Source organism: Chinchilla lanigera, unplaced genomic scaffold, assembly GCF_000276665.1.
Source record: "Chinchilla lanigera isolate Chin_1 unplaced genomic scaffold, ChiLan1.0 scaffold00023, whole genome shotgun sequence".
NCBI lineage: Eukaryota > Metazoa > Chordata > Mammalia > Rodentia > Chinchillidae > Chinchilla > Chinchilla lanigera.
The window spans coordinates 2744214-2771315 of NW_004955424.1; the positions used below are offsets into that span (position 1 = coordinate 2744214).

Below are 27102 nucleotides of genomic sequence, written 5' to 3' on the forward strand. Positions count from 1 at the left end.
TAATCTTCCAGAATGTTTCCGATGTTTTTTTCTTTTTTTTTTGGTTTTTCTCTGGTACCGGGAACCGAACTCACGACCTTGCGCTTGACAGGCAGGCACTTTGCCGCTGAGCCAAATCCCCAGGCCCTTTCTTTCTTTATATTAAACATCAAGAAAAATCTATGTCAAACTATATCTCTGCTGTGCTCACTCAATAGTGTATCTGATATATCTATCTATCTATAGTGTATCTGATATATCTATATATCTACATATATATTGATAGAACCAAGAAATCTATATATGGAGATCCAACTATATTCAAAATATGATTTAAAAATTTAAAATTTTGAGATCATTTCTGATTCACAGGAATGTTGCTGAAAAAGTACAAAGAATTCCAGATATCTGTTATCAAAATTGTCTAAATTTTAACAATTTACCATCTTTCTTTCATCTTTTTATTTACATATTCTTTTGCTGTGAACCATTCTGGAGAACATCTTTTTTTGTATGTGTGGTACTGGGGATCGAACCCTGGTGTGCTCTACCACAGAGTGACATCCCTGCCCCTTTTTATTTTATTTTGAGACAACATCTTGCTAAATTGCCCAGGTAGGACTCGACCTTGTAATCCTGCTGCCTCAGCCCTCCCAAAGTGCTAGGATTGCAGAGGTGCACCACCACGCTCATGTGCAGCATCTTGTGATAATTCTTTATATTTCTTTAATTTGTGATACTTCTTAAATTTTTCTTTCTCTTTATATTTTGAAGATTACTTCAAGTGTACATGCATACACTTACACATACAGTGTATATGTGTGTGTTTTCAGTTGTAGATTCACTTACACACTGGCTATAGTATCATGGAAGTGAGGTAGGTATGTTTTCAGTACGTCATGTCACAGGGCATGTGATGTTAATTTATCTCATTATCGGTACTGTTAACACATTGGTTGTGGAGATGTCTGCCAGGGTCATCCCTATAAACACCCTACTTCCCCTTTGAAATCTATACATATGTAGAGATGCTTTGCACCCATGTAAATATCTTGTTTCTCATCATATTTTTGCATGTTCACTTTATTTTTATTTCTAATTGATGTATAAAGGCATAGAATTATGTATGAATAGGTATCATGAGATGTTTTGATATGTGTATACATTGTATAATGTTTAAATTAGGTCATCTATCTACTCAAACATCTATCATTTCTTCATGGTCAACACATTCAATCTCCTTTTGTCTGGCATCTTGAGATTATATAATATATAACTATTGTGTACAGTCATGCTGCCATGCAAGGGTACACCAGAGCTTCCTGTTCCTCTCTAATTGTAACTTAGTATCCACTGAATAACCTCTTTCCACCAGCCCCCAACTCTACCCAGCCTCTGGGTACCATCATTCCACTCTAACTTCTCTGAGATCAACTTATTCAGATTCTACATTTGAGTGGGATCATATAGTTCTCGTCTTTTTATGCCTGGCTTATTTTACTTAACATCCTAATCTCTGGTTCCATCTGTTGCAGATGACAAGATTTCCCTATTTTTATTTTTTTCACTATTTTCCTATATCTAACAGGAATGCCATTGTGAATACACACCACGCTTTCCTCATCCATCCAGCAGCTGATGGACACAGGTTTATTTCATATCTTGGCAATCATGAATAGTGCTGCAAGGAAATGGGAGCACCGATGTCCCTTTGATGCACTGGTTATCTTTCGTTTCCATGAAATCCACATCTTCCCCAGTGGTGGACTGATCATATAGATCTATTTTTAATTTTTTTTGAGGTTGCTGTTTTCCATAATGGCTATATGAATTTACGTTTCCACCAACAGTGTTCAAGCATTCCCTTATCTCTGCATCCTTGCAAGCACTTATTTTTGACAAGTTACTGGGGTGATGCGACACCTTCTTGTGGTTTGATTTACATTTCTCCTATTAAAAGGTATGTCGAGTATTTTGTCATACGGTTATTGACCATTTGTATGTCTTCTTTTGAAAGATGTCTATTTAGGACTACTGAATTCTCTTTTCAGCATATGTTGGAGAGTTTTGCCTATTTCTATGATGGCACTGTGTGATTTTTCCATTTATGTTTTCCTTCCACATTTATTAGTGGCATTCTACTGGAGAAAAAAGTCTTCCTTCTTACTAAATTAATTCACAGAATGGATTCATAGATTCTGATTTCATTCAAGAGATAATGTTATTGCTATAGTCTTGATTTATTTGATGTTCAACTGTCCTAAGAAGACATGTAACTGTCTCTCTGAAGATGAGTAACTCCATTCCATCATCTACAATATATTTACTTATTTACTTAGCTCTAGAATATACAAAAATAGTTTCAAAATTGTTAACATACTAATATACAACATTAAAAAACAAACATAATCAGAGTTTAGTGTTTGCTTTAACACAGGATTAATAGTCAAAATGCTGTGCTCAAAATTACTTGGTTTAGGCTAATGCTTAAATTTTTTTTTTCCAATTTTGCATGTTTATATCTGGTAATATGGACAATTAATTTGAGGACAACAATATGCAATATAACAACCATTGGTGAATTCCTACCATCTTGTTTAGTGAAGCTCTGTATCATTTCTAATATTTTTTATTAGTTTTTATTCTCTTTAGTGGTTTGATCAATCTTGCATTCTCACATCTGGTCATCTGAACAACTTCGCTGAAGATAACAATATGCAATATAATAACCACTGTTAATTCCTATCATTCTGTTTTGAAGCTGTATCATTTTTATTGTTTTTGCTTTATTTTGTTTTTGTCTGTTTTTTTGTTATTTTTCTAATTCTCTTTAAAATAAAAACAAATAACCAAAAACAGAAAAAACCCACTCAAAATTACTTGGTTTAGTTTTTTTGCGTCTTTCCTTCAGGGTGGTTATGTTGTGCATCTGAAATACATTCAGGTTCATCTGCTTTTGCTTGTATTTTATTTTTAAGCTTTGATCACCACTCTTGTTGGTGTTTTTAGAACTATATTGGAACATAAGCAGAAATAGCTTCTTCATCATCTTTTCTACTCCATATCCACTGCCTTCATCCTTTTAAAACCATTCCCACTTTCTCCTCTAGGTAACCCATTTCCCTAGTTTCTGGTTTATTTCCCCATCATGCCCCTTATTTTTGACATGAAAAGGAGTGTATAATATTGTTTTCTATTTTGCCTTTTTCACCTAACCATATGTCCCATAAATCACTTTATATTACTTAATAGCTATCTTCCTGATGTTTTTGATCAGCTGCATAGCATTCCTTTGTTTGGAGGTACCACAATGTAGTCAATCATTTTCTCATCTATGGGCATTTTGGTGGTTTCTAATATTTTGCAATCATAAATAGTATTGTAGTAAGTAACCAAATGCATATGTAATTTTGTATTAAAAATATAATTTCAAGGTAAGACTTTAAGCATGGTATTACTGATAGAAAAGCAAAATGCATATGTAGTTTTTTTATATATTACAAAAATTCTCCTTCATGGTTTGCATTCTCATAGCCATAAGCAAAGTGTAAGGCTGTCTGTTTCCCCACAGGTTAGCCAACAGAATGTATGGGCACAGCTTTTAATTTTATTCATCTGGTAGTTCAGAAATGCTACCTCATTTTTGTTTTAATTTGCATTTATCTTATGAGCAAAGTAGAATATCTTTTCATATGTTTAGATGCTAATTTGGGGGTGAATTTTTGAATGATCAAAAATTGATTCTTTTTCTACCTAGTTTTGGTTTTCTCTCTTTCCCCTACTGCAGGAGTTTTTCATGTATTAAAAGCATCAGCCCTTAGCTGTTACATGATTCAAAAAGTTTTGCCCAGTTTGTAATTATACTTTTACTTTGTAATTTTTGGCTTTGCAAAAGTTATTTATTTTTATGTAATCAAATTTTCATATCATTGCATCTATATTTTGAATTACAATAACCTTTTCTTATGGACAAAATTACAAAACATTCACTCATCTTTTCTCCTACTACTGTATGGCTATATCTTACTTTTAGGTACCTGATTCATGTGTTATTATGTAGAGTGTGGGCTATGGACCTAATTTTATCTTTATCCATATGGCTAATTGATTGTCCCAACTCCACTATGAAAAATTCTGTACTTGTCCCAGGGACTTGATATTTTCATTCAATAAACTGTGATTTATTATAAGTGTGTTTACTATAAATGTATTTTATTATAAATTTGTCTAGCTCCATTAGAAACTTGTCAGCATTTTTACTGGCACGTGTTAAATTTATAAATCTACTTGGAGAAAAAGAAAATCTTTTTGTTGAGTCATCTCATCTAAGAACAACTGTTTAATTCTATTTTTGTGTCTCCCAGAAGACTTAAAATAAAAAAAACTTAACAGTTTTCTACATATGGGTTTTTAAACATTCTTACTAGATTATTTCTAAATATATTGCCTTCTTTCTGCTGTTATTGAGGTTTTTTTCCTACCAAGCATTTTCCGTATTCCAGAACAATTTATATAGCATTGTGAGTATCTGATAGATAGGAACTGATAGAGTTCCTCTGTGAAACCATTTGGTCCTTTACTTTTTTTTTTTTTTTCTCCGGTACCGGGAACTGAACTTACGACCTTGCGCTTGCCAGGCAGGCGCTTTTTGCCGCTGAGCTAAATCCCCAGCCCCTATCCTTTACTTTTTTGTAGTGTGTAACTCTCTCTTGTTCTTATATGGGCAGTGGTACAATATCCACAAGTTATCTTCACTTTATCTAGGTTTTCAAATTCATTTTGATAAATGTAACATTATATTACTATAATATAATAGTAACAGTAACATTACATTACTGATGTATTTTTTATTGTTTATTAGTTTATTTATTAATGTTTATTAAGGTCTTTTACTTACAGTGTTTTCGCTCATGTTTCAGTCCATTCTTTTGCTTTACAAAAGTGTTTCCTGTGCTATTTGGTGCATAAAAACTCACAACTATTATATTTTTATTACAAATTACAGCTTTTAAAATAGGTAAGCCTCTTTGTCAAATTTAATGCTCATTGATTTAAACTCTTCCCTGTCTAATATCAAGAGGTGTGGAAGAGAATTAATATAGCAGGCTTGAAGCTACTATCCTTAGCGAGGCCTATTTGCAGTGTGGAAACTTGAATTTCAGGAGGGTTCTGGCCATGCGCTGACTGGGGAGAGTGGCTGTTTGTGAAATAGCAGGGTTGTGCTGCTTTCCTTCTAGGCGGCTAGAATTTTGGTGCACACTAGGCAGATAGTGCCCTTGTGGCCAGTTTCCAGTAAGAACCTGGGCCCTGAAACTCTAAGGAGCTTCCTGCAAGAGTATTTCATGTGTGGCCACAAACTCATTGCGGGAAGAATTAAGTGGTTCTGTGTGACTCCACACTTGGAAGGCACTGGGAAGCTTGTGCCTGGCTTTCTCTGGACTTTACCCCAAGTGCTGTTTCCCTTTGCTGATCTTGCTTTATATTCTTTCATTATAATAAATCAGCCATGAGAGCAACTATATCCTGAGTCATGTTAGCTCTCCTAATAAATCACTGAATGTAGTGGTAGTCTTGGGGTTCTTTGACTGAAAGGAGCACAAGTCCAGCTTTCTTATTTTATATCTTTGTCTCTACACCACTGAGCAGCCCTTCACTGCTAGCCTCTCTGAGTCATTTTGCTTGAGGTTTCTCTCTTCTATCCGGCATAGTGTTTTGCCCCGCCTTGCGTGAAAAATCAAAAATCTTTTTCTTTTAATAGATAATTTGAACTTATATTTCATTATATTACTGATGTATTTGGTCTTGGCTTGGTCATATTTTTAAAATATGTTTTATGGTTGTTTTCTGTGTTTCTTACTCTGCATGATATCTTTATTTCAAAAAATATCAGTGGCACTTAAAAACACTGTTAGTCTCCTGTTTTCTCCTTAACCTTTCATGACTTGATTTGCTGGCTTTAGTGGATGGGCTTAATTCCCATCTGTTACTTCTGAATCAAACTCTAAGTAGGTTCTAGTTTCATCTCATTCTCTCCCTTCTCTTTCTGTTTTTAAAGTTGCATGATTTCTACTTTATTAAAATGTGGAGGACCAGCTGGGTGACTCTCCTTGAAAGAAGAGCAATTGTCTCCATTTTGACAGAGCCTGACCCGATTTCTACTGATGTGCACAGAGCTGGCTAGGGCTTTTCCTTATCCTTTCAATTGGCTTTAAGCAGTGCAAATCGGTTCAGCTGAGGTGCTGATGTGTAGTCTTTGAAGCAAGGGGACAGGGCAGTGTTATCCTGCCCCCTTAGCTAGCAAAAGAACTGTGTGAGCAGGGTGGGATGGAAAACCGTGCTCCACGCTGTTGGCTGGGATCCATCCTCAAGATAAGAGGCCATGACTTCTCAGGACATAAAAGATTACACATCAGAGCTGAAGCACTGACCCCAAAACATTAGACCCTATCTTGACTGTGTTATGCAGATTACTCTTTCTTCATATCCTTCTGTCTGCATTTTGCAGAGGTGATTTCAGGCCTCCTGCCTAGCCCAGCTCATGGCTCTCACATACTTCCCGCCATCCTCATAAGTCACTCATCTTCAAGCCACTCCCTTCTTCATGAATTAATAAAACCCAGCTACTCATTAGGTGCTGGGTACACAGAAGTAATCACTAGGCTCTTTCAATACAGAGATTCAATTTTTTTTCCTTAACTATAGTTAAAAATGCCTATTTCATACCCTTGTTTCATTTTTCTTTTTCAGAAACTTCAATTGTACATATGTCATTTATTTTTTTGCCTACGTTCCATACAATTATTTTCCCTCTGTCCCTTTCCACTTACTTCTTTGTCTTATTTTCATTTTCTTGGTTGTTTCTCTGTCTTTTTCTATGTCATTATTTTTTCCTGTAATTTCTCTATACTCAAATTTTCTTTTGGTCTTATTCTACCTTGGGAATTATGCAATTTTGTCTTCCTTTCTAAGCTGTTTCTGTCCTTCCACCACTTCTATTTTTAATTCTGAATTTTTCATTCAATATGGCTTCCCATATAAACAAGCACTTCTTTAAGGATAATTACTTGACTTTTTGATGTTGCTTTTGTTAATAGTTGCTTGGAATGGGGAGAAGAATATTTAACAAATGTCTCAATTTTAACTGTCTTCTTTCTCCTTATAGTAGTTCTGCATGAATGCAGTCTATTTTTACTTTTTCAGCTTGTGGATTTGCAGTGACTTACAAAATTTGTAGTTCAAGGGCATTCTCTTCTGTCAGTGGAGCAATATGCACTTATCTTGTTTTATTGTTATGGGAAAGGAGTTGGGTGTTTTCTTATTCTTTGGTTCTTATTTGTCTTGCAAATTTTACATTTTCACCAGTTGCTTCATTTCCCACCTTCATTCTACATTCAAATAATGACTTTTCTTTCTTTTTAGTCTTATTTTCTCCCTTGAAAGTACTGCATCTTGAATACTTGCCTGTTTAAATCTCTTTCCTATAGCTTATTCTCTGATCTACTAAAATTTTTTAAAAATCATTTTTGCATTCAGGGTGGACTTCTTTTTGATTGTGATTTTAAATTAACTTCAGGTCTGCTATGAGCTCCTTGCTTCCCTTTTTTGTATATTTCAAAGGAGTGACCTCACTACTAGGTCCCTGGCAGAAGCATGAGAAAGAAATCTCATTGTTATGTGTGTATTTTTCTTTACTGAAAGGTAATTTGACATTTGAATATTCTCTGTTTTCTAGTTATTTGATACATCATAAATTTTGCTTATTTTAATTCTTTTTCCTTATAGAATCCTTATTATCTTTTCAAGATATATGCAGTAATTTATATTCAGACAGCTGCCATTATCCTTGATTTTTCCAAATTCAAAATATAATTTTTAATCACAAATGTTGTAGGCATCTTGTTAAAGGAAAATGATTGACTAAGGGAGAGAAACGTGATGGAACCCAAGAGTATTTAAGTATTTGTTATTAGGTCAGATAATATTGTAGGTAGTGAATGAAACAAGGTTGTGAAATATCTTCCTTAGTACAAATACAAGTGGAGAAGAACCAAAAGTATAAATAAAGAGCAAAATAAAGGACAGATAATAGGAAGTAGGGAGACAGATCTTTCTCATGTGGGAAGGAGATGAAGAGATGGAGGGGTGGGGAGGGAAGGATGGGAAAGGGGATGAAGGAAGGACTTAAGATGAGTGATGTACATGGACCAACTTCATGCAAGAATGCAGACATTAAGTACTGTACTGCAAGTGCGTTGCAAGAAAAGAAAAAAGGAAGAAAGGAAGATGATCAAGAGGGAGTTGGAGGGAAGGGAACAGGCATGAAAAAAAGTAATTCTGTATTATTAAGGAATAAAGTATTCATTCCTGAAGTATTAAGTATTAATTAATAGCATGTACATGTACCAACTTTCTGCAGGGAATGTAAACATTATGAGCTACAGCATGTACCAATAAATAAAAATGAAGAATAAAAAATAAAGTCGTGTAACAAGGAAAATCTTGAATTAGGACCCATGCAGAGTAAAAATAGTTTGCAAAGTCAAAATTATAAAAGGGAGAAAAAGTAAGGTGGTGGAAGCTCATAAATGTTGGATTCATGATTTAAAATAATGCAGCTGAACATAAGAACTCCACCACATTCTGGTGTGGAAAACAGCAGATGATAGGATGCGTTTTGTTTGCCTTTAAAATCATAGCATGAAACATTATCCTGATATGATAAGTTGTCTTATGTACATGTATTGAAATACTATACTGTACTCTATAAATATATACAAATATGCATTCATCAAATATTTAAAAACATTTAAGTAGATGAAAATATTAACTAGCCAGATTTGATCATTAAATTCTTACACAAATATCAAAATATCACACCATACCCCATAAAGTTCTACGATTGAAGTGATTTTAAAAATAAAATCATACCAGGATAGTTACGATGATATCTTTATGAAATGAACAGATTTAGACACTATGCTAATTTTAAGTTACATAGGAGTATATGTATAAAGGGTATCTGTGGATGGCAAAATAGGCCAATTTTAAGGTTGAAAATTATGGTGGCACTTAGGTGCCCGGGAGAAAAGGTGACTGCAGTAAATTGGGGATGACATTCCTGTTTTCCATGCAGTCAACTGGGTTACCAAAGATCCAGGGGGAAATCAAAAGAAGAGTAGCGCTGGTCTTTCCCTTCTCACATCAGTCTCCTCTTGAAGATGGAGTGTAAAGATTTCAGCTTAAATTGGAGCATTTAAGCTGGAAGTCTAAATATATGCAAAACTATTTTCAAAGTCTTCAAGTATGCTTTGGATAGTGCTTACATTTGAATGATTATGGATAGATGTCAATACATTTTTTTCTAATGAGCCTCAAATAATTAAACTATATTTTAATAAATCATAAAATGTGTAATAAAATGTGGCTTTAATTAAAAAGATTGTGCTAGCGGCTAACTCATCCTAGTTCTTCTTGCATTTCAGCATTCTCAGTAGCCATTGCCACTTCCTTAGAATCACATGCAAATAGGTTTCCAGTGATATGAAGCTGTTTTGCCAGACATTTGTGATGCTTTTCAAAAGTTATCCATTGTTCAACAGGATACTTTAAGGCCCCAATATTATTTCCAAATTTTACCATTTTGATATTAGGTGCATTGCAATTTTCATACATAGAACATTTAAAGATAGAACAGGAAGAAAAAACATTGCTTAATACCTTAAAAACTGAGAATGTTATCATATAGTTCTAGTTAAAGAAAATATACCTTTATCTGGAAGACAATTGTGTGAAAATTCTTATCATCATCAAACACAGCCGATAAGCTTGGCCCAGATCCACAGGTTTTTTCCTCACGTTTGTTGTTAATATAAGGACTGGTGAAAGCATCAAAATACCAGTCAGGCACGAGCTTAGGGACGGATAACACAGTGTTTTGAAACTGGTTAATTGCACCGGAAATACCATCCTGTTAGAGAGAAAAGAAAAAACATAAATGTGCCTGTTTGGATGATTATATTTATGAATGTTTTCTGAATTTTCTGAAATCTAAAAAATAAATAACTTATTCAACCAGCTCAGGTGTTGTGCTGCTTCAGGGTATGTGACCAATCAGAAGGCATAGTCCTGCTTTTGAGACACATATTTTCTAATCAAGAAAGAGGCAAATTAAAAAAAAATTGCAGCCTATTGTGATACGATCCATATTTGAAATGTGAACAAAGCACTAGTAAAATCTTGTATTGATGTGAACACAAAAATATGTTGATTTTGCTGAGAAGGAATTAAAAATACCCGTATGTGGAACAGAGTCCTACAACAGGAAATGAAAAGGTATGGAGTTTTTTTGAGCCTTGTCATTTGGATGCAAAGGACATTCAACTGCGGGAGAACCTTCCTTGTGTCACAGGGTCACCAAAGAGGAATGATTAAAAACTATGGTGAATGTTAATTTTTTTATAAAAATATTAAGTAAAAGACACATTGCCATTAATCCCCTCAAAATACTCCCCTTAGACTTAAATACACTTATCCATTGTTTTTGCCACTTTCTGAAGCAGTTCTGTAAGTCTTTTTTTTGGTAAGTCTTTAGTCTTGCTGTTGTGGCTGCTTTGATATCCTGCATCCATTCAAAATGTTTACCTTTTATGGTCATTTTGGCTTTGGGGAAGAGTTAGAAGTCACACAGTGCCAGATCTGGTGAATGTGGATGAGGACATATCACTGTTTTTACGAGCTTGCTTTTCTGTTGGATGGCACTGACAGCAGCATTCACTGTATTCTTGGATCACACGCTTGAAAGACACACCCAAAAGGAGACTTCCAGAATTGCCCCAGAAAGTGGTGAGAATGATGGGATAAATGTGTTAGAAGTGAGGGGGAGTATTCTGAGCAGGATTAATGACAGTGTGCTTTTTAATTTTAATAAAGGCTTTTAAACAGTTACCATACGTTTTAACCATACTTTGCGCATCTCATGTGAAGCACATGGGTCTTGTGGTCAGGAGAGGCCATGGGAGCCCAGGGGCTCTCTGCTTGGGAGTTACTGCATGAAGTAACCATTACTGGAAGCTTAGCAGTCTGCCTGTCATTGTAAATGTCTTAAGATGATCAGTCTTATGCGTTACAGAATCATAGGCTGATGGGGCAGGAGGTGACTCTGGAAGTCATGTACATTCTTATCTTACAAGTGCAGAAACCAAACGCCAGAGGGCTAAGTGGTTTCCTCCAGGACAAATAGCTTATTAATTGTAAAGTCAGGACTGAAATCTAGAGATCTTGATTCTGGTCTTGTGCCAAAGCATACTAGCTAAAAACCAAAAATATAGACTCTGATTTACTATTATGCATGCAAACCCATGTGGTAGACAGAATAATAAGGAACCCCTAAAGTCCTGCTCCCTGTGTACACACCAGTACAACCCCCTGCTGCTGAGTATGGATGGGACCTGTGAACATGATGGGATGTCATTCTTGTGGTGAGGTTACACTATATGGCAAAGGAGGAAGGATTTTGCACGTAGAAAGTCCCAAATCAGTTGACTCTGAGTTAATTCAAAAGGTGATTATTCTGAGTAGATCTGACTGAATCAAGGGAAAACTGATCAAAAAGGGATTGGGCCCACCCTAAAGGAAATCCTCCAGTGGCCTTTGAAGAAGACATAGCCATGTTTTAAACTGCCTACACAGTAGGCCACGTGTCAAGGGACCAAGGGGCACTTCTGGGACCTAAAGGTCATCCCTGGCTGACATCATCAAGAAAATAGAGACATCAGTTCTTAGGTGCACAGACCTGAATTCTTTTAATAATCTGAGGGAACACAGAAGCGGATCCTTTCTGGTCAAGCCTGGCATAAGACAGGACCAGCTGACACCGGCGAGGTTGTAAAGCAGAGGATAGACTAACCAGCAAGCATCAGGCTCCTGACCTACAGAAACTGAGCTAGGAAATGCTTGCTGTTCTAAGCTGCTAAATATTTTGGGAGCAATAAGTAACTAAAACAACAAAATTCTCTCAGATGCAGCATGCTTCTAAAAAGGTGTCAAAAATGATATGCACAACAGAGTGATTTCTTGGACTCTGATTAGCGGGATGCTTACAGTCAATTCTAAAGTTTGTGTAGGGTATGTCCTTATCAAGGCCCTGATGTGCCTCAAGTCATAGATAATGTGCTAGTCTTTTAGATAGTTTGTATACAGAGGTAATGATGTGCAAGAACAATGTTTTCTCTGTTTTTCATGATCCTTTTCAAGAAGGGACAACTGTAATCCTGCTGACCATCTGACAGTAAAGCAGCCGCATGGGAATTACACGAAGAAGCGCACACCAGAAAGTCTTCCAGAGAAGGCTCAAAGAGCAGTGACTGGACCGTCAGAATCAGTTCTGTGAGAAACATGGGGATGAGAGACTCATCTTCTTCTTGCTTTTCCACCACAGGAGCCCCCTGAAATAGCACATTTGCAGTGTTATAAAGACACTAGTACCAAGGTATAAAGCAGAACAGATAAACAAAGACATATACGCTTAAGTTTATACAATTGGCTGATCATCTTGGCACATAGCAAATCTATCAGAGACTAATACTATAGCAAGAAAAAAAAAGCAACTACTGAAAGATGACATAGCAATGTAAATTGTCTTTCCTTATAAAAGTACTAGCAAGAAAATGGAAAGGCAAACAATAAGCTGAGAAAATATATTAAGAATGCATGTAGCAGATAAAGATAATATTTAAAAAGAAATATAACATTTAATAGAAATAATACCAGTAATATAATAATGAATAGTTCAACAGAAACGTATTTAAATAAAATTTCTCTGTTTCTCCAGAAGAGATAATTCATAATAAACACTCTTCCATAAATGCTGACTGGTGAATTTTAATTTCATCTGAATATACCTTTTTGTCAGTGACTTCGGGTTTCTCTTCAGTAATCCATTTCTGAATGACATCTGCTGAAGGTGTCCGTTTTATTTTGTCAGTGAGGTAATTCAAAAGAGAGTTAGCAGAATTCACTGTTAGGACATGCAGGGTGTTCTCAATTAGATAGTCATTTAGACGGATAAAGCTTGAAAAGGAAAAGCAAATACCATTTCAGTTTTCTATACTAATTTCTGACAGTGATTCAAAAGCAAATAAATTTTATGATATCATCATTTTTCCTTGCTTTTTGATCTAATTATATTATAACATCTAGAAGACTTGTTCTTAGAGACATTCTTCCTGTTAAAGTACAGATATATTCAAATATGCTGCATTAATTTTCTTAGGTGTTCTACCTCTTTGACAGGCTATTTGATGAGCAATACAACTGTTAAAGAAATGCACCTAGCTCATATTGTCAAGGGCCGTAAGATTTGTTCTTAAAGGTGCTTTACAGAATGTTCCATGCATACAACATCTGTAACTTGCATTCCAATGGTACAAGTATGAAATTTTTGCTATGGAATAAGTGTTGTTTGGCAGAAATTGTTAATCCAAAGGTTTGAATTTTATGCTTCCTGAATGATTAGAATGCAGACAGAGACAGTAAAACATTCAGAATAATTTTTTCTTCTATTCACACAGCGCTCTGGGTCTCTACCACATCTTAGTGGCCTTGGAGACTGACTTCACTGACTTCTGTTGCTATACAGACAATTTCTATAAACTACACAGACATTTCATGTAAATTAGTACACATTTAAAATTTACTGAATAGATGGTTTTCATTGTTGGATTAAGTAAGTGAGCACTGAATAACAATACCTGAGACTTTCAGTTTTCCATATCACATTTGGTGGTTTTGTTTGCAAGAGTTATTTGTAATCAGGAGGTTTTAGTGTCATGGAAAACCCAGACTCTGAAAGCCAACAACAATACCCAGTTGGGTGAGCAGAGGACAGAGCTATTTCTAATCACTGAGAGTCCCCTGGTGAGGCCCAAGGAGGAAAACTTTCCTCACTGACTTCCAGATGTCTGAGGGTTGGGTGGGACTTTGCAGCTGGCTATAGTTCTTTTGTGATCAAAAGGATGAGGCATACTCTCCCTATCAACTCGAGGAGGGCCACAGACCTCTGTGTCCCTGGTGTCTCCTTGGCACAGCCTGCCCTACTGTGAGTCTACATGCTCCAGCCTGAGCCAGAAGGAAACCAAGCCTTCGGGATCAAAGAGGAACTTTTGGCCTTGAACTTACCCTTCAATCTCTCCTATCCTTCCTGTCCTCGCAGCTACTTTGTGGGTGGCGGTGGGTGGAGTGGGATTCAGGTCACCATATGCCCAAATTCTCATCACTATTAGTGAACCCTGTGGTGAAGGGCTTGATTTTTTAAATAAGGTACTATTCCTAGAAATAAGTATATTATTCCTTTTATTTTATATATTTAAACCATACACATGATGTTTGGACATGCAGAGCGATAATTACTCTGGTCACACAAATGTACATATCCCTCCCCTTCCAGCTTTTAATGTTTAATGAGTGTGAAAAAGGTGGATGCTCTAATTTTTCGTGAAAGAAAGAGTAATCATTTACCACGTCAGTCTCATGCAGTGATGCCTCTTGCTGGCCTGTTCTGTGTACGTCATTTTTTCGGAGTCTCCATAAGACGGCGCCTCAAATGGCATTTCAATGTTTACTGTTTTATCAAAATCTAAGAACAACAGAAGCACAGTAAGAATCCTTGGGTAAAAATTCAATTTCTTTCAATATAAATTCAACAAAGAAAAGAATAAAACTTAAAAATAACAAAATGCTTTGGTTTGTGAAGCATTGCAAGCCCTAGAAGACAGCCCAGTTATCCAAAAAAAAATTCACAGTAATGAATTTTAGCTCAAGAAAAGACTACAGAGAGTCCATTAATATTCTTGTTAATGGGAACTGATCTGTAGATCATGATATCTCTTTCCTAGGAACACCTCTACCCTCTTTCCACAGGCATTTGTGTCATCTTTCAGAGTTCAGGTCAAACCTGAGAGTCATCCAGTGCTTAATTTTAACAAACCTATTGACTGTATTAGTAGGTTTGATGTACTTTTAAGCAGGCAGGCCGGGAGCCCACTATCGAATGTCTGTGAATTAATATTCTGTGTACATTTACGAATACTCCACACAAGTAGAAGGAATGCAAAAACCTGCAATATTTTCTGGGTTTTCCTATTCCACAAGATACGCCGAACTTATAATATATCAAACAGCAGTGTGGAACAACTGATAAAGAGGATAGCTACTTAAACACAAGAAAAGTAGAATAAGAATAGCTGATCTTTTAGAGAGCTGCTACTTCTGATACATCCAGGTTCTCTTCCCTCCATACCCTCCTCAGGTTCAAATGCACAGTCGTCAGGTACAAATCCTACAGCACGCAAAGCAAGTCGACAAGCCTTTCTGACCACATCTTTTGCCATATTTCGAAATTCTTCTAGGAGCTCTGTCACCTAGATGTTGATGAATGTGTATAATTAATGATACCAAAGTGCTGATAGTAGGAAAATAACTTTCATCAGTACAGATAAAATTGCTTACCTCCTCTACGCGTATGACTTGGGCACCCTTAAATTCCTGCAGGGTGTAGGTATGACATTTTTCAATATAACAAAGTCCCATGAAGCTCATTTGATAACACAGTTCATTTATTTTAAGAAGTGCTGGTCGCAAATACTGAATGAAAAGAAGAATTTCTCACTATTTAGTTAAAAATCCTGTATTTTACAAGTCGAAAACATGTAAAAGCAAAAATGGTTAAGGGTAACAAACAGTGCTATATGTTAAACACCCAAATTAACAATGCAAATATATATATATATTTTTTGGTACTAGGAATTGAACTTGTGCTTGCTAGGAAGATGCTTGTGCCACTGAGCTATATCTCCAGCCCTAACAATGCAAATATTAAGTAGGAACTCTTCTGAAACATTTCTCTAAAGAATTCTTTGAATTACCAGATTTAATACATCTGAATGCCTTTCATTTCACTTTGAAAAGACATGCATAGCTTTCAGTTATTTAATGGATGAATTGAGGACATGAAAAAGAAAACTGATCAATATCTTAGGCTTCTTTAGTTTTGGCTAATGGCTGCTACAAGATTCTTTGTGTTACATTAAGAACTTTACAATATCCAGTCATAATGATGATAAAGGGGACCATCTATTAATCTAAGAGGCTATACCTAGAACAAAGCTAACTTTGACTTTACATTTTCAGTAGGTAACAAGGTTTCTTTCTGGTAGCAGGAATCGAACTCTGGACCTTGTACTTGCCAGGCAGGCGCTGTGCCGCTGAGCTATATCCCCAGTCTCAGTAAGTTGTTTTGAAAAACTGTTGCATCTTTCTTCAAAAGGCTAAACATAGAGTTACTTATGACCTAGCAATTCAATTTCTAGGGCTATGTCCAAGAAAAATGAAAACATGTTCAGATAAAACCTTGTACATGAGAGGCCGGGGATATAGCTCAGTGGCATAGTGCCTGCCTGGCAAGTACCAGGTCCTGAGTTTGATTCCCAGTACCAAAATAAATAAATAAATAAATAAATAAATAAATAAAAAAAAAAAAAAAGCTTGTATGTGAATATTCCTAGCAACATTGTTCATAATTGTCAAAAAATGTGAGTGACCCAAATATCCACAAATGGATAAATAAAAATATATAACTATATAAAAGAAGGTAATCTGTCAGTGAAAAGATGTGCTATTTTTACAATGTAAATCCTGAAAGAATTATGTTAACTAAAAAAATGCCAGTCATAAAGGGTCCAAATTTATGTAGTTCCCTTTATAAGAAATGTACAGAATAAGCAAATCTATTCAGAGACAGGATGCATGTTACAGGTTGCCTATAGCTGGGGGAAGATAAAAGCGAGTTGGGGAGAAATACAGAATAAGCATTAACGGGTGTTGGAGTTTCTTTTTGGAATGATGGACATGTTCTAGGAACGACTCTAGTGTTTGCTGATCAGGTCTGTGAATACATTAAAAATCACTGAATTGTATACTTTACATGAGTAAATGACGTAGCACAAAAATTATATATCTATAAAGTCATCTTAAGAAAGAGTAGGAATAGCTTGGTTATTTTAAAAATAAAAGTTTGAAACAATTCCATTATATGTTCCTTCAATGTCATCTACAGGAGTCAGCCACTAGTTCTGCATGTTTATTAACAATTAACTATAATAAGGCATGGTAAAACATGAAGTATGGTAAAATAGTTTCACATAACTGATGGATACCTAATAAAATTAGAGGTCTAAGGGTTGAGTTTGACGTCAAGAAGGACAGGGTTAGTTTTTTACAACTAAGAAGACTCAGTGGTATGGATGATTTGAGATGGTGCATCTTACATATTTGTTTGGCCCTAATATTGATGTCTACTATAGTCCATGAATGTTCTTTTATTTTATAGCTGACATGTTGATGAACGCCTTTCAGATGACCATAATAACATGAAAGAAATGACCAGTAAATAATAAATTTGAGGCTTCCAACCTCGATTGTGACTCAGTGTCATAGAAATAGACAGCTGAAGACACAGTTGTCTGAGCACGACAGTAACGATAATTTCAGTTTTTTCCAAGGAACCAAGTAGAAATCTTTTAATGCTAGTTGAAATTCAATGAGTAGAGCTTAAATATGGCCATTAATGCTTTCAATGTTTGTTTTCTATGATCACCCCATCATCCAAAGTAAATACAAAAATCTTCCCTGCTGTCTGAATCCATGGCAGAGGAACACATATGATAACTCTACTGGTCAATGAAAACACACCCTACATTATTTTGGACCATATTGTCCTGAGTGTGCCTCAAAGATGAGAGGAGAGATATTAGTGTTGCCACCCAGGGTGTTTAAAAGTGATCAGCAACAAAGGAGATCACAAAACTCAGGCCCTTAGGTTGCTTCTAATTAAAGGGGACCTGTGCAAGGTCTTCTACACTTTTGCAATCCTAGCTGAAAATGCAGAAACACCACTACATTGCCAGACTCCTGAATGACAAGACAGGACGAAAATTTTGAATTCTTTTTAAAAATTCTATACCAGAGACAGTCTGTATAAACACCTGTAATAGAGCCACACTTTCTTTTACTGTAATTCTTTTGAAATACGAAAAATAAATACATACAGGATTAACAATGAACAAATTCTTTTGTAGAGAATTTCGACATGCAGTGATTTTCTTGGAGCGGACATTCTTCTTCCACACATTAAAAGCCTTCCACTTCCGGAAAAGTGCAAATATGGGAATCTTAGTAAGTTCTCTGTGATATAGATATTCCTGTTCCCATCGATCAATTTCGATATATTCAATGTCATTGTTGTAAATGTGTGTCACTGCCTTTTGGCTAATAGTGTAGTAGTCATTTTTGTTGATGTTTTCATAACTTACAACTCTGTGAACAAATAAAAATTGAGAGGAATAAATTATTTGATGCAAATTAAGCAATTGAAGTACTTTTTGATGGCAAAGAGATAAATTTCTTAAAGACAAATACTATTTAAGCTTAAAAAATTTTAAACCAACTACAGTATCCTCAGATTGAGTAAATCACTCAAGAAAAGGAGTGGGAGCTGGTTTTAAACAAGAGTTGAGCCTATTTTAAGGATTTTACAACCTTTGCAATATGCTTGGTCATTAATTACAGTGACAGTAGTTTTATAATAAAGCAAATCTATATAGATATTTAAAAACAATAGTTGTGTGTGAAAGCTATCCTGATCTAAGTTTTTATTATTAACTCTTTAGAAACTATTCAACTAGCACAAGAGTTTTAAGCTACCCAGTTTTGACAGAATTTTGAGAAAGATTAAAGAAAACATGAATTACATAAAATTAGAAACAAGACCCAAATTAAGCTAAAATATATGTCCAACTCATCGCACATAAAGTAATTATTATTGAGACACTGTTTAGTTCAAGATTACCTCTTTGTGAGCTGTCATCAAGGGCCCTCCTCAAATGTATGCAGAGCTGAAAATAGATCAATCAAAGAAGAAACGCAAGAGAAGCATAAAAACAGGAACAGGGGTACAAGAAAAGGTAATGAGAACAGAAATGATTTATTTTGTAAAAATTATTTAAACAGGATTTATTTATTTATATTGATCCAGTATAAATATACCTTCTGTAATTTTTGCTGGAAAGTTGAAATATTATGTGCAACTTAAAAAACAGAGCAAGTGTTAAGTATGATATAACACCTGATGAAGACACACTAGGGATTCAGGAAAATAACACTGACGATTCTATGAGAGCTTAGATTCTAAGCCATAGAATAATGAGATAAAGATTATGTGCACAAATCAAACCTCAGATTGTTTCAGTGTTAATACTATGCAAATGATATATGTAATGGACATAGATTAGATGCTACCATTCCAGTGCATATTAACTGTTCCCTATGTGTATATTTTCTTTCAGTTCTTGGCTCTGTGTTTGGGGCTTGGAGTCCATGGCTCTTTAGAAGAGCCTCAGGCCATCTGTGAAATACCCAAAATTGTTGCAGGTGAAGTCATGTACATGTGTGGTCAATTTTGAAGGGGATTAAACAAAATTCTCATGTTGTGAGTCTGCTTGCCAAAAAAATTAAGGACTACTGGCACAAATCATTTTTAGTTTTTACCTTCTATTTTTGCTTTAAGAAAATTTTCTTAAAGAAAAAAGAAAAAATTATACATGTTTAGATTTGAGTAGAGGACGGACTCACAATGAACTCTCCTCCTCTGCTGCTGCTTTGCTTTGCTTTGACCTGACCCCACCATCTGACCTTTTGTTTGTGTTCTACTTAACTCACCTCAGCAATGTCTGGGGGAAATGTCAGACATTGCACAGTGCTTTGAGGTATATGAGAAATACTGTAATGTTTTCCTGTTTCTGTTGTCAGTGGGTGAAGATGTAATTAGGATGTTCCTGGAGGGATTCTCTCTAAAATGTGAAATTTGCCACTGAAATAGTAATCAATTTCAGATGTTTGCTTAACATCAGGCATCACACCAATATCAAAACAAGACCAAACCTGCTACCAAGAACCCTTCTAGAAGGTGCTAGCAATGGTCCATGAGGTTGAACTTTAACTCGCTGGGACTCGGTGCCACTTATAAATTCTTTCTAGGTTTCGTTCCTAGTCAAGACATTCATTTTCAAGCCATTATACTTTTTTTCTACACATTTCTATTCTCCACGGAGCAAATGAACTCACATGAGTCATTTTCAAAAACTGTATCATCAGCATCAAAATCACCTGTGATGTTTATTAAGAATCTAGATTTCTAGATCAATTGTACAACCATAATCTTTACATATTCTGGGACTCTAGGCTAACAAGCTGCTGGGCTTATCCTGGTACACAAAGATATTTGTGAACTTTACTTGCAAAGGAACAAACAACATGATAACAAAGGAAGGGTAAAGTGAGCCCTTTCAGACCTTCACTTGAGAATCAACACTCTGATGAGATTACATCACAGACATCTAGAGGAAACAGTACTCTCTCTGCTCTAAGGCATTGACTGAGGTTAGTGGTTGCATGGCTGGACAGGGAAGCAATAATCCCCTCCTTCAGGAATATAACCTGGACATGATAGCAAACAGGTGAAAGACAGAAGTAGAGGAAGCTAAAATAAACCGAAGCTGGTCATTCTAATTGAGCACTGTTGGCAGTGTGGGTCTGGAGACTATATCAGGGAAGAGGAGGCCAGCTTGGGCTCAGGCTAGCTACCATCAACCACAGTGCAGGCAGGTACCAGAGGCATTCTGCCTGGGACGCAGGGATGCCCTGGAGACTGAGGTATTTGTGTAATGGAGGGTACCCTTTGTTCTGGGCTCTGTGAGGATCTTAAGCATGAGAAAACTATGAAGGACTTGGACAGAGCTAGACGCTGTGATTGCTGATCCAGACAGCCCAGACTCAGGCTTGCATCACCATAGCACAGGGCACTGAGGCAACTGTGACCCAGAGAGAGAGAAACGGGAGACTGAGGCAGAGGCAGAAATGGCAACATTTTGGGCACAGTGAGTGACAGCTTGAGCAGTCCTAGCTCAGGCAACTGTCCACCTCTCCTCCTCCCCTCCCTCAGCGTCAGGCATCGTGGGAACATTCATGACCTCCAGAAGTTGCTGAATGCAGCCCAGAAGAAGTGGGGAAAGTGCTCTAGAACCCGAAGAGCTCCACCATAGCTGGGAGCTGAACGTGCCAGGGAGAGAAAAAAGAAAGGGTGGAGCTTGTCATGGAGGCTGAGGCAGGGACATAGCCTGGGATCCTGACAGAGATTAGCTACAGAGGGAGAGAGAGAGAGCACAGAGCCTGCTGGAGAGGCTGTGGTAGGATTTTGGACTGGGACACACAAGAAAATTGTTACAACCCTAATCTATGGTCCTAGAGAATACTAGAGGTGATCTGCAGTCAGCAGCAGTGACGGTCTCCTCGGGGAGATCATCCTAACCAACAGACCAGGAAAGTCTTCCTTTTTAATTTTTCTTTTTGTTATATGTATATATTTTTCTACTTTTCTCTTTCCAGTTTTGCTTATCAGAATTTTGTTGAGCATAATTAGATTTGAATTTTTTGTGTATGTCTATCAGTATATAGTTATTTTTGCAGTTTTCTGCTTTAGTAACATAATACTCTTCAGTTATTTACTCAGACATTCCCATTCTGATGCTCTCTCTATGACTCTTAGTATTACTGAGTCACCAATGTTTAATTTTTTCTAACCTATTATATTATACTTCTCTCCTTTACTTTCCCTAGAGTAGTGAAATAGTAGAAATCTTGCTAAACAAGGTCTCAATTAATAACCTATGTCTAACTTTTCAACTTATATTTCCTCCTGTTTTTATTTTTGTTTCCACTCCCATACACAACTGTTCAGAATTTCCCCTCTCCCTCTATGAAGGCATGAAAATAATATTATCAAAACCCATTTTTTTCTTTCTTTCATTCTCTTGTTTATCTGGACTTTCCTTTCTTTTCTCTTTCCTTCTTTTTCTTCTTCCTCCTAATTCCTACCTATTTGTTATCATTACTATTCCCCCATCTTCCTGGGCTACTGAAAGATGAAAAAATGGTGAAACAATAGATCCTAGTACTCTGAATAGGTTGAGTAGGTGTCTTAGCACACTGAATCATCCCCAAAGCCAGGGGCATACACAAGGAAAAATTCACTTACTAAAAGCATCTCTATTATAGTGGCAGACCTTTCTATCCCAAGGGGTCTACAACCTTCAACAGAAAAAACACTATAACCATGAGAAAACAAGGCAACAAGATGCCTCCAAAAATTCCTAACTCCCCCCAAATGGATGTCACAAACACTGAAGTGGATGTGGTTCCAGACAACCAAAAAATAGTTAAAATGATTGAAGAGACCCCAGAAGAGACAAATAGGGAGCTGAATGTGCCAACTACTACCATGATTAACAAACCTAAAGAAGGTGTAACTAAGCAGGGGAATGAACCAATCACTAAGATGATCAATGAACTTAGATACCAATAGGCAGGTGAATGCATTAAGGAAGGCAATATAGGATATGAAAGAACCCTCCAGTAAAAAAATCAGAGCAGAAATCCCAGAAAGGCTCAATTGAAAGTTTTGGCAGTAAGCAAGATCAGGCAAAAGACAAAATATCTAGACATGAAGACAAGGTTGATCGAGTAGAATATGTACTAGGTAATACTGAAAAGTGAGGCAAGCAAAAGAAAGAAAGAAGGAAGGAAAGCAAGTAAGCAAGCAAGCAAGCAAGAAAGAAAGAAAGAAAGGAAGAAGGAAGAAAGAAAAGAAAGAAAAAGATCCAAGAACTCCTCCTAGATGCCTCCAAAAGAGCAAGTGTATGTGTCTTACGTGAGAAAATCACATGGAGTGAGAAAACTGCATGGCTTTCATGGTAAGTTGAAGTGTCCTGTTATTTTTCATTTCCAACATAACTCACACAACCTGCTGAGTTCTACAACAAAATTCTCCTAGAACTAATTCTTTTAATTTTTGAACACAACAAAATCTCAGTGTGATCTATTATTTTAAGCAGCAGTTACATTACACCTGCCGTGATGGAAAATGCTTCTGTTCATTTTTAAACCGGTCCACCAGACCAACATGGCCCCCTTCATGTGACCTCGCTAATCAAGAACTGCGGATAGCTTTCTATTTCTCCTGTCACAGAATCCTAATTATTCTGCCAGGTGTTTGTGGGACTCTCCTCCTGTTTCGCGTTAGCTACTCCCCTGTTGGCACAAATCACGCATTTTAGTTCAGCTGGTGTCTTCATCATGTTCAGTGAAGGTCATGCTCGAATGCATGCATATGTCTTCATTCACCCTTTTTTCTTCCTTCCACCTCTTTCTAGCTCCTCATTTCTTCAAGCAGGAGAGCAATTCTTACTTGCTGTGAGGCAGTGGGCTGAATTAGATAAACTCTGTGGCCCTCTGCAAGGTCTCATCATTATTTTACAGTTTAATTGCTGTGATTTGAACACATTAATCTGATGAAACTAAGCATGAGAATGTCTGGAAAGAAACTACAATTTCCTGAGGTTTGCCTATTTGATGATAGTGAAGATCATGAGTCAATGTAAGTCTAGAGCTAACCTAAACTGGGGAAGAGAAAAATGCTGGATTTACTTCTGGTCTGATTAACCAAAGATGATAAACCATCTCATGAGAATGTACAGATTAAACAAAACACACAAGAGGAAACTTCTGTTTGATCAGTAAAAGGGTGCTTGTGAGACAAGTAAGTAAATGGTACTTGGAGGAGAAGCATCAGCATCAGGTGGGGACTACAGGTTCCCAGGATCCCCCTCAACCTACAGACACTTGAGGGCTTCACAATGTGCAATGTAACAATTTCTCTGAGGCTTGTTTGAGAAATTGCTGCTGTCGATCCAGAGTGTGCAACTCTGGTTATATACTGGAATCATCAGGTGAGTTTTAAAGAAATTCTGTTACTCAAGCTCCACCATAAGCCAATTAGCAAATTACAGAGACGGGGGCCAAAGCTGAGAACTACTGCGCTAAATTGCTCAACTTTTTTTAATGAAATGAAACAATCATTCATTAAATTGTCATCTATCCAGAGCAGTGTCAGAAAGAGTGCATGTAGTGTGTGTGTGTGTGTGAGTGTGTGTGTTTGAAAGAAAAGTAGGAAAACAATCTGGAGCTAAGAATTTTTGGTAATTCCAGTCCAAAGGGCTTAGAGAATTTCCAATACTGACTATAATTTGGCTTACCAGAGTTAAATACTTTAGACTAGCCTGGGGAGGTTTCTGATGATATGACTTCAGAATGATCTGTTCCTTATGACATAGTGCATTTACCTCATTGTAGAGTATTTTAAATATAACTTCACATGGAAATCAGAATGCTGTCATTTGAGAAAATTCCAATTTACATAACCACAAGACACATTTTTTCACTCTCCACTTATGAACACAATTTAGGCCTAACGTGTCTAGAAAGGATGTCTTCTTTCCACGGACTTTATAGGTGCTTGGTATATGGGGAGGGCTCTGCCATATAATCTTTACTATTTCATTGCTGGGACAAAATACAGCATCTGACTATGCAATGTAAACAGGGCTTATTTTGGCTCACAGTTTTGGAGGTTCCAGTCCATGGTCAGCTGGCTCCAAGGTAGAAACATCATGGCAGAGGACAGCGGCTTACCTCATGGCAGCCGGGAAGCAGAGAGAAGGGGAAGAACCAGCGAGGAAGGGGCCAGGGGCCAGACAGAATCCCCAAAGATCATGCACCCACGATCCACCCAGACACACCCAGAATGTGCTAATCTCCTAAGCATCTTTCAAGCCAATCAAACTGACAATCAAGAATAACTGTCACACAATCTGACCAAGCCATTAAATTCTAATAGCTTCAAAACTGACACTGAACAGAGTATTAAATTACAAAATTGAGAGAAGTGAGTATCAGATATTATTTTGAATTTCCTATCTGAAAAATCATAAAGCAGTATCAAATAGCAAAATACTTAATATAGCTGTACCTCAATTTTCTCTTCTTTCAACTGTGGTTAAGCCTTTCTAATACAGTCCCTATGGGGATAAAATAATGTATATGAACACCTAGTACAAAGCCTAGCACAACCAGCAGGAGCAAGGGTCACTTTCAGTATATTAGGCACACTGCATGAGAGGTGGGGTCTAAAGTCCAACTGCCAGACTCACTAGCTGTGTAAACTTGATCGAATTACTCAACTCCATGCCTCAAATATTTCATCATTTACAAATTAGATTTATAAAGTCTACCTACACTATAGAGTGTAGTTCATATAAAGATTAAATGAGTTAATACATATGAAACACATAGGACCATGTTTGGGATTCAGTAAGAGTTGGTGTCGGTAGTTGGGCTTTTTTTTTTTTTTTTTGGTACCAGGAATCTAACTCAGGACCTTGTGCTTGCCAGGAAGGCACTTGTGCTACTGAGCTATATCCCTGGCTGGTGTTGGTAGTATTATGTTGCAGTATTCACCCGCTGATATTATAAAGGCTTACTACCCCACAGTGGCTGAACAGAGACACCTCATAGTTCCTTATCAATGCAACCCAAGTTTATATTTCAGTGAACAAAACTAAACAAAACAAGACACATACTTATATAGTCAAAACAACAGTGAGGTGAAGTGTTACATAGCTATGAAGAAATAACCATCATCTACTAGGGAGGGAATTATCCGGCACCAACAGAGGCTCTTTTTTATATATCAGCCCCTTTTGAATATATCAGGCTCTTTTTTATATGTTTCTTTTGAAACATTTGAATATTGCCCAGGTAGGGTTTTATTGATTCAGCTAAGTCCTTAAACTGACAAGATGTTCATAGACTACATTTGGCATCTGTCCACTGAGAAGGACACAGGACAGGAACTACTTCTCACAGTAGAGATGTTCCTTCACGGGGGGCTCTTACGGTGGCCGAATGGACACTATCCTTTAGGTGACAGCTCACATGTCAAGGGATGTGACCCACATGGCTGGCTGTGGACTCCACCTTGGCTTAAAAGTCTTATTACTCAAAGAAGCCAGTATCTCTTGCAATAACTCCATAAGCACAGATTCAGAAACCTGATAAAGGACCTGCCCAGAAAGCATATCTGCTCTATGGGATCCGAAGTTGTGACTCTAGCAAGTATTTACGATTCATGTTAGTTACTCCCAAAGAAGTTATAATTTACCAGCTGGAATCATTTTTGTCATAAACAGCATTACTTAGAAACCATATTACTCTTACTAGGTTCCCAGGAAAACAGAGCTGCACAGTTAACCAAAGATCATATGCTCATGTGGGAGGTAAAAATCTGTATTCCTTTCCAGTAATGCTTGCCAAGCTTTGCATGTTATAAAACACCTATAAAATAATATAACTTGTAAACTGCACAGACTTGGTAAGGACATTAATTACAATTTCTTTATATTATATAATAAGAAAACTAAAACACCAGGCATAGTCAATGTTCAATTTGATAAAAGTTCAATTTGATAAAAGTTGTTCATGTTCAATTGGATAAAAGTTGCAAATGGAATCTAGCTCCTAAGCAACCAAAGCTGCGACCATAACGTTTTTGATGTAGTTACCTAGATTTCTAATGAGCATGGGATGAATTGTTCATTCAAATTCTTGGTAGTCATCACTGCTGAAAAAGTGTAAGAAAATTAGGAGGCAGAAAATGGTTGAAGATGATTTATTACTCTGTCTCTGACAGGTGGAGATTTCCTTTTCCATTAACCAGAATTTGGATAACTTCTCTCAAAACTGTAAAGGACCATCACTTTTTATTTAAACTGTAAAACTTATGAAAGTTGTTCCTTTTCTTTCCTTGAGTCAAATTTCTATTTATCACAATAATGATGCTTTATCTCAAACACAGACAGATGCTATTCTATTTATCCTAATATTCTTTCTTTAGGTTTAGATCTGTAACAGTGACTAAAAATGACCAGAGGAACTTGTGGTTATAAATACCACTTTCACAACACTAAAATTTTTCTTTGAATTCCTAATTATTGTCAGTAGGTATTAATATACTTTCTGGAAATATTTGAAATTTTTTCAGTTTATTCAGGTGCTCAACTATCAGTTAAGTGCTTAAACTTAAAACCATCCTTCGCTTACTAAGCAAAATTTAATCATTTG

General features: G+C 36.5%; 1 protein-coding gene across 1 annotated transcript in view; it reads right to left on the bottom strand.

The window, feature by feature from the left end:
• Positions 1-27102, bottom strand: part of Dnah6 (dynein, axonemal, heavy chain 6) — a 213410-nt gene that overhangs the window by 168881 nt on the left and 17427 nt on the right. The window contains exons 5-11 of the mRNA XM_005385447.2: positions 18081-18348; positions 15484-15618; positions 15275-15395; positions 14494-14611; positions 12879-13047; positions 12306-12422; positions 9746-9946 (exon numbers count right to left, since the gene is read on the bottom strand). Coding sequence (XP_005385504.1) covers positions 9746-9946; positions 12306-12422; positions 12879-13047; positions 14494-14611; positions 15275-15395; positions 15484-15618; positions 18081-18348 — 1129 coding nt within the window. The remainder of the gene's footprint in view (positions 1-9745; positions 9947-12305; positions 12423-12878; positions 13048-14493; positions 14612-15274; positions 15396-15483; positions 15619-18080; positions 18349-27102) is intronic.